At 51.1% G+C, this 18,028-nt stretch overlaps 4 protein-coding genes and 1 pseudogene across 4 annotated transcripts; all 5 read left to right on the top strand.

Annotated features, from left to right (window-relative positions):
• Positions 1–375: 375 nt before the first annotated feature.
• On the top strand, positions 376–1,395 carry LOC132074283 (feather beta keratin-like). The gene is made up of 3 exons (XM_059474029.1): positions 376–397; positions 760–876; positions 1,061–1,395. The coding sequence occupies exons 1-3, from the start codon at positions 376–378 to the stop codon at positions 1,393–1,395; spliced, it is 474 nt and encodes a 157-aa protein (XP_059330012.1).
• Positions 1,396–3,698: 2,303 nt separating this feature from the next.
• Positions 3,699–4,564, top strand: LOC132074219 (feather beta keratin-like; annotated as a pseudogene).
• A 2,521-nt stretch (positions 4,565–7,085) lies between these two features.
• LOC132074155 (feather beta keratin-like) lies at positions 7,086–7,714 on the top strand. Its single transcript, XM_059473763.1, has 2 exons — positions 7,086–7,200; positions 7,374–7,714. The coding sequence occupies exons 1-2, from the start codon at positions 7,086–7,088 to the stop codon at positions 7,712–7,714; spliced, it is 456 nt and encodes a 151-aa protein (XP_059329746.1).
• A 2,516-nt stretch (positions 7,715–10,230) lies between these two features.
• On the top strand, positions 10,231–10,861 carry LOC132074097 (feather beta keratin-like). The gene is made up of 2 exons (XM_059473635.1): positions 10,231–10,345; positions 10,521–10,861. The coding sequence occupies exons 1-2, from the start codon at positions 10,231–10,233 to the stop codon at positions 10,859–10,861; spliced, it is 456 nt and encodes a 151-aa protein (XP_059329618.1).
• A 2,836-nt stretch (positions 10,862–13,697) lies between these two features.
• Positions 13,698–14,012, top strand: LOC132079823 (feather beta keratin-like). The gene has a single exon (XM_059482638.1). The coding sequence runs from the start codon at positions 13,698–13,700 to the stop codon at positions 14,010–14,012; it is 315 nt and encodes a 104-aa protein (XP_059338621.1).
• Positions 14,013–18,028: the final 4,016 nt, after the last annotated feature.

Genomic DNA, 18,028 nt, shown 5'->3' with positions numbered 1-18,028 from the left:
AGTGTTGCAGGAAGAAAAAGAGTCCCCAGCTCGTGGCTTGTCAGCCTAGGCCAGGTAAAACTGAAGTTAAAATTTACAATTAGGTACCTTGAGGGAGTAAAGACATCAACAGTTCTATTCTGAAAATTGAATGCATCCAGGTCATTCAAGTGCTCCACAGACATCATCTTCTTATCCTTCACCAGTTTTCCTTTCTAGCTGTCACTCAGAGCCCAGCAGTGGGACCTCACAGTGTGACCTACCTGTGGCCAAGTGAGATAAGCACTACAAATGAATAAAACACAAGACATTAGAGAGCACAACAGAAGTCCCCAAAACACAGGGATTGCTTTCCCATATCCAGCAGCAAAGGCCTGGCATATAAACAGGTTTACCATGTTGGATATGGCACAGGCAGGTAAAGAATGTGATGGAAGGGGACACACGTCATCCTCAGAAGAGCTCCAAAGCCCAGATGAGCCTGACGTGGCTGCAGAGGGGATCAGGATGCTCTCCACAAGACACCAAAAAACCACAGCATACCAGGGCCAGGGGGTGACTTCAGTGTTGACACCCCATGGTCCAAAGCTTTGGTCAACATCTACAGCCTCCAAAAGAAACATCAACATCATCAACAACAGAATTGGGTCTCTAATACTTGCATTTAAAAGCTGCCAGCACTGTCAGATGGACAGGGACTCAAAAGTAGAACATGACACTGCAGAGTTGTGGGATGGAAAAAACTCCCCACCTTATGACTCACCATACTGAGGCAGCCAGGAACGGGCCATGGCACAAGGCTGTCCCGCCCCTCCAGAACCAGCATAAAAGCCAGCCCAGAGCGTCTCTCACTCACATACTTGACTCGAAGCCTTGTCCTCCTGCACCTGCAGACTAGCAGGTGAGACTCAAACCGCTGACCCTCCTGATCCTGGACCCCTGATCCCCTCTTTCCAGCACGCTCAGCCCCAGCAGCCCTCACACCTCCCCACAGACCCACTACAGCTTCTACACTCCATCACCCTCCTGCATCACTGCCCCTCACACCCCCAAAACTAGTCTAAATTTATCCCTTCTCTTCCAGGCACCATCCACACCACACCCATGGCGTGCAACAGCCTCTGCCGTCCCTGCGGACCCACCCCGCTGGCCAACAGCTGCAACGAGCCCTGTGCCCTGCAATGCCAGGATTCCCGCGTCATCATCAACCCTTCCCCTGTGATGGTCACCCTGCCAGGACCCATCATGACCTCCTTCCCCCAGAACACCGCCGTCGGATCCACCTCCTCCGCTGCTCTGGGCACTGAGCTCAATGCCCAGGGACAGCCCATCTCTGGGGGATTTGGCTTTGGCCTTGGCTACGGCCTGGGAGGCCTGGGCTGCTATGGCAGAAGGGTCTATGGCTCCATCTGCTAAGGGCCCTCAGCACCACCCCTGACACCACCAGCTCTGGCCTCTGCCAACAGCTCCTGCAACCAAAGCACCTTGGCTGATGGTCTCTCTACTTGCACCTCACACTTGATTCCTTCAGCTTCTTTTTTCTCATCCTTCTTTGTACTCAATAAAGTTTTCTTGCATCACAACCTGAGTTGTTTCAATTCCAATGGTCTCACACCCTCACCCTGTGCAATGCCAGCACTCAACCATTACATGGGAAGGAAAGGGAGCAAAGAATATTTCTTAGTAAATATGTCCCCACCAAAACAACCAACACTGACATGGGAAACAGGGGAGAGGGGAGATCTTCCAGAACATGACACAAGGCCATCACTTCATCTACCAAAGGCGTGCTCGCAGCTATTCTCTCCTGGGCACTGCATAACAAAGTCAGTCCATGCCACCACACACTTGAAAAATTCCCTTCCCCGTAATACTTATTGAGTCCTCCCCACAAACAGAGGAATAACATCATGCACTTGGGCAGGAACTCCGCAGTGCAAATTCTTCCATCTCCCTTTCTCAAGCAGGCCCAGCACAGGCAGGATTTCCAGAATTATGTCCAGTTCAGTTTTGGACCTCCAAGAAGAGAGACCCCATTGTCTCTTACATTCTGGGACAATCCACACACACTGAAAAATACTTACTTGTCTCACCCATGGTATTCCATCTATTTTCAATTGTGCACATGCCTTCTTTCCTTCATGGGTGGAGTACTGAGAACAGCAGGGCTCCCACTCACTGATAACACATTCATGCCCAGCCTTGTCTACCCAGAGTCCATGCTCTCTCAGTCTCTTCTATACCAAAGATTGTCCAACCCTTCCAATATCTGATGGCCCTCAACCTCTCTTTGTTCACTACCCACTTGTGCATCTCCTGTGGAGGCCAGAAATATCCACGGGGCTCCTCACAGGACCTCCTCAGTGTTCTAAAGAGAGGAAGGGCCACCTCTCATGACTTCATGGCAAGAATCTCCTGAAATCTGTCATGGACACGTGATGCTCCACTAATGTGATGCTCCACTGCAACTTTCTGGTATGGGTTCTTGATCAGCACCACAGGGTCCTGCTCACAAAAGCCACTTCTCAGACTCTCGGCCTACAGCATGAGCCAGAGGCAAATGCTATTCCTGTCCAGATGCACAACTTCAGAGTTCTCTTGTTTGAAATTTGGGAGGTTCCCTTCAAACCTTACTCTCGAGGTCCTTCTGAATGGTCAAACAGCCAAGTGGGGCCTCAGTCACTCCATCCCCTGCCAGCTCCCTGAAGGGGCAACTCTCCCTCTGCTGACACAGAATGCAACAGTCCAGGCACTCACACCTGGCACAGATGCAAAGCCCAGACCTGCCTGACGCAGCGGGGATATTTTGGGGCCCCTCCTCACCCACAACACACCCACACACACAAAACCATGAGTTCCATTGGATGGCCTCACTGATGACACCCCACCTCTGCAAATCTCGGTCATGTCTTCAGTCCCCTTTGACACACATCATCAACACCAGCCTTTGGTGTCAAACACTCACACTATAAAGGAGGAATGACCACAATGGAAGGGGCAGCTCCTCATGCACAGCACAGGTACAAAGGCCACACCAGCCTGACATGGCTGAAGTGGAATGGGGCAAATCTTCACAACACACCCACAAAATAAACCACAGAAGGGCTTTAAACACCCTCACTGATGACAACCATATTGTTCTTACTATTTTGTTGTATATTCTGCTTTCTCTGACACACATCATCCATGCCAATGCTCCCCAATATCAAGTCTCAAATTAAAGCAGACACCAAGAAGAGATGGACATGGGCTCAAGAGCCATGACAGGGCAGATTTGCGGCGAGAAATACTATCCTCACCTCATGACTTGTAAAACTGTTTATGAGAAAACTGATATGATAAACCTAGATGTCGTAGCTCTAGAGAGTAACAAGGTCAACTCACTTTTTCTGAAAGCTAAATGTACACAGTTCCTTCAACTGCTCCTCATGCCTTCTTATCCAGCACCAAATTTCCCTTTCCAGGTTTCATTCTGATCAGCAATGGGACCCCACAGTGTGACCTTGTTAGGCCCAGTTATTCGAGCGCTATGGATGAACCAGCACAAGACGTTGGACAGTAGGGGAGGTGTCACAGGGATTGTTCTCCCATAACCAGCAGGACAGGCCTGGCATGGAGACAGGTTTAGAATGCTGGCAACGAGACAGGGTGGGAGAGAATGACATGGAAAGGGACACTCATCACCCCCAGAAGAGTTGCAAAGCCCAAATGAGCCTGACATGGCTGTGAGGGTATGAGGACCTTCTTGACAATACACCCAAAAACCACAGCACACCAGGGTCAGGGGGTGGCTTCATGGTTGACGCCCCATGGTCCAAAGTTCTGGTCACGTCCACAGCCCTCCAAAATAAACATCACCATCAACAGACTTTGTTCTCTAATACCTGTATTTAAAACTGCCGCCAATGTCAGATGAACATGGACTCAAAGACAGAACATGACACAGCACAGCTGTGGGATGCAAAACACTCCACACCTCAGGACTCACCACTCTGAGCCAGCCAGGAACTGTAGCCTGCAAAAGGCCTCAAGGCCATGGGACAAAGCTGTCCCAGCCCTCCAGAACCAGCATAAAAGACAGCCCAGAGCCTCTCTCCCACACACACTTCCCCTCAAGCCTTCTCCTCCCTTCTCCTCCTGCTCCTGCCAACAGCAAGGTGAGCCTCAAGCCCACAAACCTCCTGCTCCTGCACACTTCTCTCCTTGCTCTCCCACGCCTCTACCCTGCCTCATCCCTCTCTCTCTTCCAGGCACCCTCCACACCACACCCATGGCCTGCTACAACCGCTGCAGTCCCTGCGGACCCACCCCGCTGGCCAACAGCTGCAACGAGCCCTGTGCCCTGCAATGCCAGGATTCCCGCGTCATCATCAACCCTTCCCCTGTGATGGTCACCCTGCCAGGACCCATCATGACCTCCTTCCCCCAGAACACCGCCGTCGGATCCACCTCCTCCGCTGCTCTGGGCACTGAGCTCAATGCCCAGGGACAGCCCATCTCTGGCGGATTTGGTGGCTTTGGCCTTGGCTACGGCCTGGGAGGCCTGGGCTGCTATGGCAGAAGGGGCTATGGCTCCATCTGCTAAGGGCCCTCAGCACCTACCCTGACACCACCAGCTCTGGCCTCTGCCAGCAGCTCCTGCAACCAAAGCACCTCAGCTGATGGTCTCTCTACCGCTACATCACACCTGTTTCCTCATTTTCTTCTTTCTCAGCATTCTTTCACTTCAATAAATTTTTCTTGAATCACAACCTTAGTTGCTTCCTGTTCTTTTTGAATTCCAATGGTCTCACATCCTCACCCTGTGCAATGCCAGCACTCAACCATTATATGGGATGGAAAGGGAGCAAAGAACATTTCTTAGCAAATATGTCCCCACCAGGAATAACCAACACTCACATGGGAAACAGGGGAGAGTTGGGCACTTTCCAGATCATGACACAAGGCCATCATCTCATCCACCAAAGGCTTGGACACAACAATTCTCTCCTGGGCACTGCTCTGACAAGGTCACTCTATGTCAGCATACACTTGAGAAGTTCTCTTTAGAAGCACTCTTGTTTCCACCCCATGAACAGAGGAATAACATCATGCGCTTAGGCAGCAATTCCAGAGTCAAAGTGCTTCCATCCTCTCTGCTCAAGCAGGTCCAGCAGGAACAGGATTTCCAGGACTATGGCCAGATCAGTTTTGGACCTTCAAGAAGAGGGACCCCAGTGCCTCTTACACTCTGAGACCATCTACACACACTGAAAAATTCTTGCTTCCTTTGCCCATGGAATTCGCTTTATATTCAAATATGCATGTGCCTTCTATTCCTTCAAGTGTGCACTCCTGAGAACAGCATGGCTCTCAGACACTGGTGACACATCCCTGCCCATCCTTGTCTCCTCAGAGTCCTAGTTCTCTCTGTCTCTCTTCTAACAAGGAGCCACCAGGCCCTTAATTATCTGGTGGCCCTCAACAGCTCTTTGTCCACTACACCCTTGTGCTTCTTCACCTATGGAAGCCAGAACTGTCCACATCACCACACACCGGCTCTCACCAATGCTCTAAAGAGAGGAAGGGCCACCTCTCCTGACTTCATGGCAACAATTTCCACAAATCTGTCCGGGGCACAGGTGATGCTCCACTGAAATAATTCCCCACCACAGCCAGCTGCTCGTTCTTTTCTCCATCAGCACCACTGGGTCCTGTTCAGAAAAGTCACTTTTCAGACTCTCTGCCCACAGCATGAGCCAGGGGCAAGTCCAGTCCAGATGCCGAACTTCTCATTTCCCTTGTTTGAACCTTGGAAGATTCCTTTAAACCTTAGTCTCGAGGTCCTTCTGACCAGTGGAATGGCCAATTGAGGCCTCAGACATGCCATCATCTGCCAGCTCCCTGAAGGGGCAACTCTCCCTCTGCTGACACAGAATGCAACAGTCCAGGCACTCACACCTGGCAAAGATGCAAAGCCCAGACCTGCCTGACACAGCTGGGCTACTTTGGGATACCTCTAAGTAACACACCCAATAAACTGAAAACCATGAGTTCCTGGATGACCTCACTGATGACATTCCACCTCTCCAAATCTTGGTCACATCTTAAGTCTCCTTTGACACACACCATCAACACCTGCCCTTGGTTTCAAATACTCTCACTATGAAGGAGGAATGACCACAATGGAAGGGGCAGCTCCTCATGCACAGCACAGATACAAAGGCCACACCAGCCTGACATGGCTGCAGTGGAATGGGGACCTTCTTCACAGCACACCCACAAAATAAACAACACGAATGCTACAGAATGACCTCACTGAAGACACCCATATTTTTCTTAGGCTTTTCTTGTAAATTTTGGTTTTTCTGACACACATCTTCCAAACAAATCCTCCCAAATACCAACTCTCACTTTAAAGCTGACACCAAGGTCAGATGGACACTTCCTCAACAGAAGGACATGACACTGCACAATTGTGTGCCGGAAAACATTCCCCACATGATGACCTGCAAGGCTGTGTCAGACAAAACTGATATTATGGCTTCAATTCAGGTACCTCTAGAGAGTAACAAGGTCAACTCACTTTTTCTGAAAAGTCAATGTCTATAGCTACATCCGTTGCTCCTCACACAAGTTCTTCCCCTATCTTTCACCAGCTATGGATGGACCAGCACAAGACCTTTGGAGAATGAGAGGCATCTGCAAATCACAGGAATTGCTTTCCCATCACTAGGGGAAAAGGCCTGAAATATAGAGGTGTTTAGGAATTTTACAATATGGTCGGGAGACAGAAAATGCGATGGAAGGAGAGCTGTCCCCTGTCACCTCAAGAAGAGCTGCAAAGCCCAAACCAGTCTGACGTGGCTGTGGTGGAAGAGGCCCGTCTTCACCACACAGCCACAAAACCACAGCACACCACTGCCACGATGATGACATCCCACCTCTCCAAAGCTTTGGTCATGTATTCAGCCCTCCCAGAGAAACAAAATTAACAGCAGCCTTTGGTCTCTAATACCTGCATTTAAAAGCTGCCACCAAGGTCATGTCCTCAAAAGCAGGACATGACACTGCAGAGTTGTGGGGAGCAAAATACTCCTCACCTCAGCACTCACCTGGCCTGCAAAATGCCCCAAGGCCATGGGACAAGACTGTCCCACCCCTCCAGAACTAGCATAAAAGCCAGCCCAGAGCCTCTCTCCGTTACACACTCCTCCTCAAGCCTTCAACTCCTGCTCCTGCCTATAACCAGGTGAGACTCAATCCCCTGACCCTCCTGCTTCTGCACCCCTTGCCCCTCTCTATCAGCACACACAGCCCCAGCCGCCCTCATGCCTCCCCACAGCTCCACTACAGCTTCCACACTCCCTCACTGCCCCTTGCTGCGCCATGCCCCTGCCCTGCCTCACCCTTCTGTCTTCCAGGCACCCTCCACACCACACCCATGGCCTGCAACAGCCTCTGCCGTCCCTGCGGACCCACCCCGCTGGCCAACAGCTGCAATGAGCCCTGTGCCCTGCAATGCCAGGATTCCCGCGTCATCATCAACCCTTCCCCTGTGATGGTCACCCTGCCAGGACCCATCATGACCTCCTTCCCCCAGAACACCGCCGTCGGATCCACCTCCTCCGCTGCTCTGGGTACTGAGCTCAATGCCCAGGGACAGCCCATCTCTGGGGGATTTGGCTTTGGCCTTGGCTACGGCCTGGGAGGCCTGGGCTGCTATGGCAGAAGGGGCTATGGCTACATCTGCTAAGGGCCCTCAGCACCTACCCTGACACCACCAGCTCTGGCCTCTGCCAGCAGCTCCTGCAACCAAAGCACCTCAGCTGATGGTCTCTCTACCGCTACATCACACCTGTTTCCTCATTTTCTTCTTTCTCAGCATTCTTTCACTTCAATAAATTTTTCTTGAATCACAACCTTAGTTGCTTCCTGTTCTTTTTGAATTCCAATGGTCTCACATCCTCACCCTGTGCAATGCCAGCACTCAACCATTATATGGGATGGAAAGGGAGCAAAGAACATTTCTTAGCAAATATGTCCCCACCAGGAATAACCAACACTCACATGGGAAACAGGGGAGAGTTGGGCACTTTCCAGATCATGACACAAGGCCATCATCTCATCCACCAAAGGCTTGGACACAACAATTCTCTCCTGGGCACTGCTCTGACAAGGTCACTCTATGTCAGCATACACTTGAGAAGTTCTCTTTAGAAGCACTCTTGTTTCCACCCCATGAACAGAGGAATAACATCATGCGCTTAGGCAGCAATTCCAGAGTCAAAGTGCTTCCATCCTCTCTGCTCAAGCAGGTCCAGCAGGAACAGGATTTCCAGGACTGGCCAGATCAGTTTTGGACCTTCAAGAAGAGGGACCCCAGTGCCTCTTACACTCTGAGACCATCTACACACACTGAAAAATTCTTGCTTCCTTTGCCCATGGAATTCACTTTATATTCAAATATGCATGTGCCTTCTATTCCTTCAAGTGTGCACTCCTGAGAACAGCATGGCTCTCAGACACTGGTGACACATCCCTGCCCATCCTTGTCTCCTCAGAGTCCTAGTTCTCTCTGTCTCTCTTCTAACAAGGAGCCACCAGGCCCTTAATTATCTGGTGGCCCTCAACAGCTCCTTGTCCACTACACCCTTGTGCTTCTTCACCTGGAAGCCAGAACTGTCCACATCACCACACACCGGCTCTCACCAATGCTCTAAAGAGAGGAAGGGCCACCTCTCCTGACTTCATGGCAACAATTTCCACAAATCTGTCCGGGGCACAGGTGATGCTCCACTGAAGTAATTCCCCACCACAGCCAGCTGCTCATTCTTTTCTCCATCAGCACCACTGGGTCCTGTTCAGAAAAGTCACTTTTCAGACTCTCTGCCCACAGCATGACCCAGGGGCAAGTCCTGTCCAGATGCTGAACTTCTCATTTCCCTTGTTTGAACCTTGGAAGATTCCTTTAAACCTTAGTCTCGAGGTCCTTCTGACCAGTGGAATGGCCAATTGAGGCCTCAGACATGCCATCATCTGCCAGCTCCCTGAAGGGCCAACTCTCCCTCTGCTGACACAGAATGCAACAGTCCAGGCACTCACACCTGGCACAGATGCAAAGCCCAGACCATCCTGACACCCCTGGGATACTGTGGGGCCCCTCTTCACAACACACCCATAAACTGAAAACCATGAGTTCCTGGATGACCTCACTGATGACATTCCACCTCTCCAAATCTTGGTCACATCTTCAGTCCCCTTTGACACACACCATCAACACCTGCCCTTGGTTTCAAATACTCTCACTATGAAGGAGGAATGACCACAATGGAAGGGGCAGCTCCTCATGCACAGCACAGGTACAAAGGCCACACCAGCCTGACATGGCTGCAGTGGAATGGGGACCTTCTTCACAGCACACCCACAAAATAAACAACACGAATGCTACAGAATGACCTCACTGAAGACACCCATATTTTTCTTAGGCTTTTCTTGTAAATTTTGGTTTTTCTGACACACATCTTCCAAACAAATCCTCCCAAATACCAACTCTCACTTTAAAGCTGACACCAAGGTCAGATGGACACTTCCTCAACAGAAGGACATGACACTGCACAATTGTGTGCCGGAAAACATTCCCCACATGATGACCTGCAAGGCTGTGTCAGACAAAACTGACACTATGGCTTCAATTCAGGTACCTCTAGAGAGTAACAAGGTCAACTCACTTTTTCTGAAAAGTCAATGTCTATAGCTACATCCGTTGCTCCTCACACAAGTTTTTCCCCTATCTTTCACCAGCTATGGATGGACCAGCACAAGACCTTTGGAGAATGAGAGGCATCTGCAAATCACAGGAATTGCTTTCCCATCACTAGGGGAAAAGGCCTGAAATATAGAGGTGTTTAGGAATTTTACAATATGGTCGGGAGACAGAAAATGCGATGGAAGGAGAGCTGTCCCCTGTCACCTCAAGAAGAGCTGCAAAGCCCAAACCAGTCTGACGTGGCTGTGGTGGAAGAGGCCCGTCTTCACCACACAGCCACAAAACCACAGCACACCACTGCCACGATGATGACATCCCACCTCTCCAAAGCTTTGGTCATGTATTCAGCCCTCCCAGAGAAACAAAATTAACAGCAGCCTTTGGTCTCTAATACCTGCATTTAAAAGCTGCCACCAAGGTCATGTCCTCAAAAGCAGGACATGACACTGCAGAGTTGTGGGGAGCAAAATACTCCTCACCTCAGCACTCACCTGGCCTGCAAAATGCCCCAAGGCCATGGGACAAGACTGTCCCACCCCTCCAGAACTAGCATAAAAGCCAGCCCAGAGCCTCTCTCCGTTACACACTCCTCCTCAAGCCTTCAACTCCTGCTCCTGCCTATAACCAGGTGAGACTCAATCCCCTGACCCTCCTGCTTCTGCACCCCTTGCCCCTCTCTATCAGCACACACAGCCCCAGCCGCCCTCATGCCTCCCCACAGCTCCACTACAGCTTCCACACTCCCTCACTGCCCCTTGCTGCGCCATGCCCCTGTGCCCTGCCTCACCCTTCTGTCTTCCAGGCACCCTCCACACCACACCCATGGCCTGCAACAGCCTCTGCCGTCCCTGCGGACCCACCCCGCTGGCCAACAGCTGCAATGAGCCCTGTGCCCTGCAATGCCAGGATTCCCGCGTCATCATCAACCCTTCCCCTGTGATGGTCACCCTGCCAGGACCCATCATGACCTCCTTCCCCCAGAACACCGCCGTCGGATCCACCTCCTCCGCTGCTCTGGGCACTGAGCTCAATGCCCAGGGACAGCCCATCTCTGGGGGATTTGGCTTTGGCCTTGGCTACGGCCTGGGAGGCCTGGGCTGCTATGGCAGAAGGGGCTATGGCTACATCTGCTAAGGGCCCTCAGCACCTACCCTGACACCACCAGCTCTGGCCTCTGCCAGCAGCTCCTGCAACCAAAGCACCTCAGCTGATGGTCTCTCTACCGCTACATCACACCTGTTTCCTCATTTTCTTCTTTCTCAGCATTCTTTCACTTCAATAAATTTTTCTTGAATCACAACCTTAGTTGCTTCCTGTTCTTTTTGAATTCCAATGGTCTCACATCCTCACCCTGTGCAATGCCAGCACTCAACCATTATATGGGATGGAAAGGGAGCAAAGAACATTTCTTAGCAAATATGTCCCCACCAGGAATAACCAACACTCACATGGGAAACAGGGGAGAGTTGGGCACTTTCCAGATCATGACACAAGGCCATCATCTCATCCACCAAAGGCTTGGACACAACAATTCTCTCCTGGGCACTGCTCTGACAAGGTCACTCTATGTCAGCATACACTTGAGAAGTTCTCTTTAGAAGCACTCTTGTTTCCACCCCATGAACAGAGGAATAACATCATGCGCTTAGGCAGCAATTCCAGAGTCAAAGTGCTTCCATCCTCTCTGCTCAAGCAGGTCCAGCAGGAACAGGATTTCCAGGACTGGCCAGATCAGTTTTGGACCTTCAAGAAGAGGGACCCCAGTGCCTCTTACACTCTGAGACCATCTACACACACTGAAAAATTCTTGCTTCCTTTGCCCATGGAATTCACTTTATATTCAAATATGCATGTGCCTTCTATTCCTTCAAGTGTGCACTCCTGAGAACAGCATGGCTCTCAGACACTGGTGACACATCCCTGCCCATCCTTGTCTCCTCAGAGTCCTAGTTCTCTCTGTCTCTCTTCTAACAAGGAGCCACCAGGCCCTTAATTATCTGGTGGCCCTCAACAGCTCCTTGTCCACTACACCCTTGTGCTTCTTCACCTGGAAGCCAGAACTGTCCACATCACCACACACCGGCTCTCACCAATGCTCTAAAGAGAGGAAGGGCCACCTCTCCTGACTTCATGGCAACAATTTCCACAAATCTGTCCGGGGCACAGGTGATGCTCCACTGAAGTAATTCCCCACCACAGCCAGCTGCTCATTCTTTTCTCCATCAGCACCACTGGGTCCTGTTCAGAAAAGTCACTTTTCAGACTCTCTGCCCACAGCATGACCCAGGGGCAAGTCCTGTCCAGATGCTGAACTTCTCATTTCCCTTGTTTGAACCTTGGAAGATTCCTTTAAACCTTAGTCTCGAGGTCCTTCTGACCAGTGGAATGGCCAATTGAGGCCTCAGACATGCCATCATCTGCCAGCTCCCTGAAGGGCCAACTCTCCCTCTGCTGACACAGAATGCAACAGTCCAGGCACTCACACCTGGCACAGATGCAAAGCCCAGACCATCCTGACACCCCTGGGATACTGTGGGGCCCCTCTTCACAACACACCCATAAACTGAAAACCATGAGTTCCTGGATGACCTCACTGATGACATTCCACCTCTCCAAATCTTGGTCACATCTTCAGTCCCCTTTGACACACACCATCAACACCTGCCCTTGGTTTCAAATACTCTCACTATGAAGGAGGAATGACCACAATGGAAGGGGCAGCTCCTCATGCACAGCACAGGTACAAAGGCCACACCAGCCTGACATGGCTGCAGTGGAATGGGGACCTTCTTCACAGCACACCCACAAAATAAACAACACAAATGCTACAGAATGACCTCACTGAAGACACCCATATTTTTCTTAGGCTTTTCTTGTAAATTTTGGTTTTTCTGACACACATCTTCCAAACAAATCCTCCCAAATACCAACTCTCACTTTAAAGCTGACACCAAGGTCAGATGGACACTTCCTCAACAGAAGGACATGACACTGCACAATTGTGTGCCGGAAAACATTCCCCACATGATGACCTGCAAGGCTGTGTCAGACAAAACTGACACTATGGCTTCAATTCAGGTACCTCTAGAGAGTAACAAGGTCAACTCACTTTTTCTGAAAAGTCAATGTCTATAGCTACATCCGTTGCTCCTCACACAAGTTTTTCCCCTATCTTTCACCAGCTATGGATGGACCAGCACAAGACATTTGGAGAATGAGAGGCATCTGCAAATCACAGGAATTGCTTTCCCATCACTAGGGGAAAAGGCCTGAAATATAGAGGTGTTTAGGAATTTTACAATATGGTCGGGAGACAGAAAATGCGATGGAAGGAGAGCTGTCCCCTGTCACCTCAAGAAGAGCTGCAAAGCCCAAACCAGTCTGACGTGGCTGTGGTGGAAGAGGCCCGTCTTCACCACACAGCCACAAAACCACAGCACACCACTGCCACGATGATGACATCCCACCTCTCCAAAGCTTTGGTCATGTATTCAGCCCTCCCAGAGAAACAAAATTAACAGCAGCCTTTGGTCTCTAATACCTGCATTTAAAAGCTGCCGCCAAGGTCATGTCCTCAAAAGCAGGACATGACACTGCAGAGTTGTGGGGAGCAAAATACTCCTCACCTCAGCACTCACCTGGCCTGCAAAATGCCCTAAGGCCATGGGACAAAGACTGTCCCACCCCTCCAGAACCAGCATAAAAGCCAGCCCAGAGCCTCTCTCCCTTACACACTCCTCCTCAAGCCTTCAACTCCTGCTCCTGCCTATAACCAGGTGAGACTCAATCCCCTGACCCTCCTGCTTCTGCACCCCTGGCCCCTCTCTTCCAGCACACACAGCCCCAGCCGCCCTCATGCCTCCCCACAGCTCCACTACAGCTTCCACACTCCCTCACTGCCCCTTGCTGCGCCATGCCCCTGTGCCCTGCCTCACCCTTCTCTCTTACAGGCACCCTCCACACCACACCCATGGCCTGCAACAGCCTCTGCCGTCCCTGCGGACCCACCCCGCTGGCCAACAGCTGCAACGAGCCCTGTGCCCTGCAATGCCAGGATTCCCGCGTCATCATCAACCCTTCCCCTGTGATGGTCACCCTGCCAGGACCCATCATGACCTCCTTCCCCCAGAACACCGCCGTCGGATCCACCTCCTCCGCTGCTCTGGGCACTGAGCTCAATGCCCAGGGACAGCCCATCTCTGGCGGATTTGGTGGCTTTGGCCTTGGCTACGGCCTGGGAGGCCTGGGCTGCTATGGCAGAAGGGGCTATGGCTACATCTGCTAAGGGCCCTCAGCACCACCCCTGACACCACCAGCTCTGGGCTCTGGCCACAGCTCCTGCAACCAAAGCACCTTGGCTCATATTTGCCCTACTTGAACCTCACATTGGATCCCTTCCTCTTGCTGCTCCTATCTATTCATTCTTTTACGTAAATAAAATTTTCCTTCAGCAAAGCCTCAGATGCCTCCTCTTCTTATACCAGACATATTGCAGCTACACCCAGTATAGACACTTTGCTCCCAGCTGAAATAGCTGCAGTCTTTCTGACACCATCTTCACTTTCAGAGGGATGCCAGGGCCACCCAAGAAAGGTCCCATTTCCATTTCCCCTTTTCCTGCAAGGGCCTTGGTTTACCAGTGTTTCCAGGCCATCACACCCCTTACTGTGAGTTCCTCAGCGGACCCAGGTGATGGTCATTGCTGCATTGTCCACCTGGCTGGACAGTCCCCCTTCCCTGGGAGTCTCCACGCCAGGATCTCCTCTTGTTATGAGGTCTTCAACTGATCCCTGATGGAAATCCCCCTTTCCCTCCTCACTGCAGGGTCCCATTAAGGGAGCCTCCAGGGCACCCTCCTCCCTTTTCAGGGTCTCTGGATCATCTGTGCTGGTGATCCCAAGTCACCAACCCTCTGCTCTGAGGTCACACATCACATCCCCATTATGACTTGAGTCACTGTGGACTCCTGAGGTGCAGCATGGAGACCTGCCAACAAGGTGCAGGAATGAGCCTGTGACCCTGCTGAGATGATGGTGCCCCTTTTGCCACCTTCCTGCCTTTTTGTCTCCCAATTTTGACACTCCAACACGGATTTTTGGGTCATAAAGATCTTTGGTCTCCCCAAATTGCTTCTCACCAGTGACGTTCACTCTTTCTTCTCCTTTGATGTGTTTTTTTTTCTCTGTACAAAGGCTCCCAGCAAACAGGTGAGCTCTGGGCGGGCACACGAGTTCAAAGTCTCCAGGGCTATTGGCAGCACTAAAATATTCATCAAAAGCAAATTAAAACAACATCTCTGGAGCAGCTGGAGCCCAGAAAGGCACAGAACTCCATGCACAGCTGGATTCAGATTTGGTTCAAAGAGGAAGAGTTTGCTGAGGAACAAAAACCCTTCCTTAAAACCAAAACTAAACAGCCCCTGCAGCTGAACTGAGAAAGAAGAGAGGGAATAGGTTTGGAACTGTTTGGCCTTTTTATTTCTCTGTTTAGTTAAATAGTGCATCTCCCCTGGCTGGCCTTGAGGCACCAACTTCAGCTCATCTTAAAATAAAGTCTAACCCATAAAAAGACAAATTTAACTAATCCCTGCTCTTATACTCATTCACCTTGGAGTTCATCCAGCTTGACATCAACACTTGGACTGAAACTAGAGCAGGATTTCACCTTCCCAAGGTCCTGGGACATGCCCAAGCAGCGAGGCCCAGCGGGATGTCTGCCTCATCCCAAACCTGCGCCAGAGACGCTCTTTTTGGGCACAGTCAGCTCACGTGGGTTCCAGGGAACACTGGGAGGAGGCTCAGATCTGCATCCACAGTGCCCTGTGCCCACATTCCTCTCTCACATCCACCCTGGGATGGGATCTTGGGTCCTGCCCAGTTCTCTGCACTCCATCCAAGGAGACTCCAAAAAGATGGGATGGGCTAGAAAAGAGGTGGCATCTCTTCCAGTTCTTCTCCTGATGGGATTCACACCCACCTAGCCAAGATCCCACTCCCAGAATAACCCCAAACCCCATCATGGAGCAGTGGCAGGTTCATCTCCGTCCTCCAGAGGACTGGGCTCGACAAGACCAAATCCAAAATGATGGTGGAAAGGACATTCTTGTGCAGCAGCTGCTCCCAATCCCATGAACGAGATTTCTTGGAATATCTGTGTTCACCATCCCCATCCCCATCTCAGTCTTCCCCCTCTGTGCTTTTGGATAATTCCCACTCCCAAAGGGCTGCACACTGTGGGGAGCAACCCCCAATCCCTATGGAAACTGGCACAGGCCATCCTGTGAGACAAGGCCTGGAAAAAGGGGTCACTGCTGATGTGCTGCTCCCTAAAAGAGAGCCACAAAGCTGGAATTTTAGCAGGGAAGGGATACTTAGAGCTGTCTCACCTGGGCTCCTGGAGCTTGGCTGCAGCCTCATCCTCGGACAGCTTCCACCTGGACAGGCTGTACCTGGGAATCTCATACCCAGGAATCTCATACCCATCTGCCCCACTTTCCTGGGAGGCATGGGGAGGGCAGAGCAGGGAGTGGGGCTGGACCCAGAACCAGGCCCATTCCAGAGAAATAGGTCACCCAACAAGGAAGCTTAGTTACGGAAACGACGCCTCACACTGAGCAGCGGTTCTCCAACAGGATCCTGGCCAAGCCACCCCAAGCTTTATCCTGCCGGCTGGAAGGTCCTGGGATGTCCTCTGGATCGTGTCACGCAGACACCCTGCCCAGATGAGCTAATGGGTCTGGCTGCGGGCTTTGATCCTCAGATCCCAAAGGCCTTGTTAGATAACATCAGGAGCCTGGGTGATATTTCATTAACAAACGAGTCTGTCCCATGTGGTTGCCACAACTTTATCCCTTTCCCCTGTGATCTTCCCTCGTGCTCCAACATTTCTTTGGTAATTAGACCCAGAATTAGCATATTTAAGCTCCAAAATTACTGCATTTAATGCAACACCGTGGTTATTCGAGTGCTGTCACAGCAGCTCTTGGGCTGCACCACCTCCCGGCAATTCCTTGGCTGAAACGTGGTTTTATCCCTAATTAGTCTCCCAAAACTTGCAGGAGGCAGCAGGAACATCTTATTCTCCCACCAGCACATGGAAAATATTCCTTGACTTTCCCCCCTCATCCCTGAGAGTGTTCAAGGCCACATTGGAGCAACCTGATCTAGTGGAAGGTGTCCCTGCCCATGGCAGGGGGTTGGAATGGGATGATTTTTATTTATGGGAATTATTTTATTCCAACCCAAACCCTTTTTTTCCATAATTTCACCGTGGAGTGAGGTGGAAGCGTGGATGCAGCTGGATCTGACTCATCCCAACATCAACGTGAGGTTTCTTCTTGCCAAACCTCAAGTGTCTCGTGGAGGGTGCAGGACAGACATGGAATTAGCTGGCTTGGAGAAGGAGATTCAGTGTTCATCCCTGGCTCTGTGGGTGAGATCAGCCAGGGAATCCTGTAAAACATCAGGTGGGAACAACACCAAGACCCCCGGGAGTGGGATTTTGGAGCTGGGAAAGGCCTGAAAGGGCTGGACACACACAGGGACTCAGCCAGCTGGAAGAGGGGATGAGCAATTCCAGGGGACAGAGGCACAAGGTGACATCTTTAAATAAGCAAAGGACGCCCCTATCTCCCAGCAAGGAGGTCCCCGAGGATTCAGCCTTCCCTGAGGCTTTCCCAAAGGAAAAGGGTACATTTCCAGGTCTCAGCCTGGAGAAAAGGAATGAAAGTCTGACATTCTATTGCTCCTCAACACTGGGGCTACCCAGGGCTTTGGCAGGAGTAATGTGGGAATTCCTGGCTGGGTTGCCCTTAATTCCACTTTCAAAATTTTAATTTAGAGCAAAGCCATGCCTTTGCCTCGCAAAAATCCCGAGGGGAAAATCCAGCTGGATGTGGGGGTGGCAGGGGTGCCTTCAAAACCATCCCCCACACGCAGGATAGCTCTGCTCATTTTTAATCTCGGCTTAAGTGTATTAAAAGTGATTAAAGTGTTTTCACATTGAAATCCCTTTTGATGGAGCCCCTTTGGGGTGGACACCTAGGAAACCCCTTTCCTTGTACCCCCTTCCTTTCCTGCACCCCTTTCCTTGCTTTTGCACCCCTTCCCCTGAACCCCCTTAAAACCCCTATATCCTCTTTCCTTCTCTTTTCCTTTCCCCTGCACTTGCACCCCTTTCTCATCCACCCTTCTGTCCCTGCACCCCCATTCCCTTCCCTGCACCCCCATTCCCTTCCCCTGCACTCCCTCCTCTTCCCTATATTTCCCTTGTCCCTCTTCACAAAATCTTCTCCCTTGCGCC

The sequence above is a fragment of the Ammospiza nelsoni genome, chromosome 1 (genome assembly GCF_027579445.1).
Source record: "Ammospiza nelsoni isolate bAmmNel1 chromosome 1, bAmmNel1.pri, whole genome shotgun sequence".
Classification (NCBI taxonomy): Eukaryota; Metazoa; Chordata; class Aves; order Passeriformes; family Passerellidae; genus Ammospiza; species Ammospiza nelsoni.
This window is presented reverse-complemented; position numbering and strand designations above follow the sequence as displayed.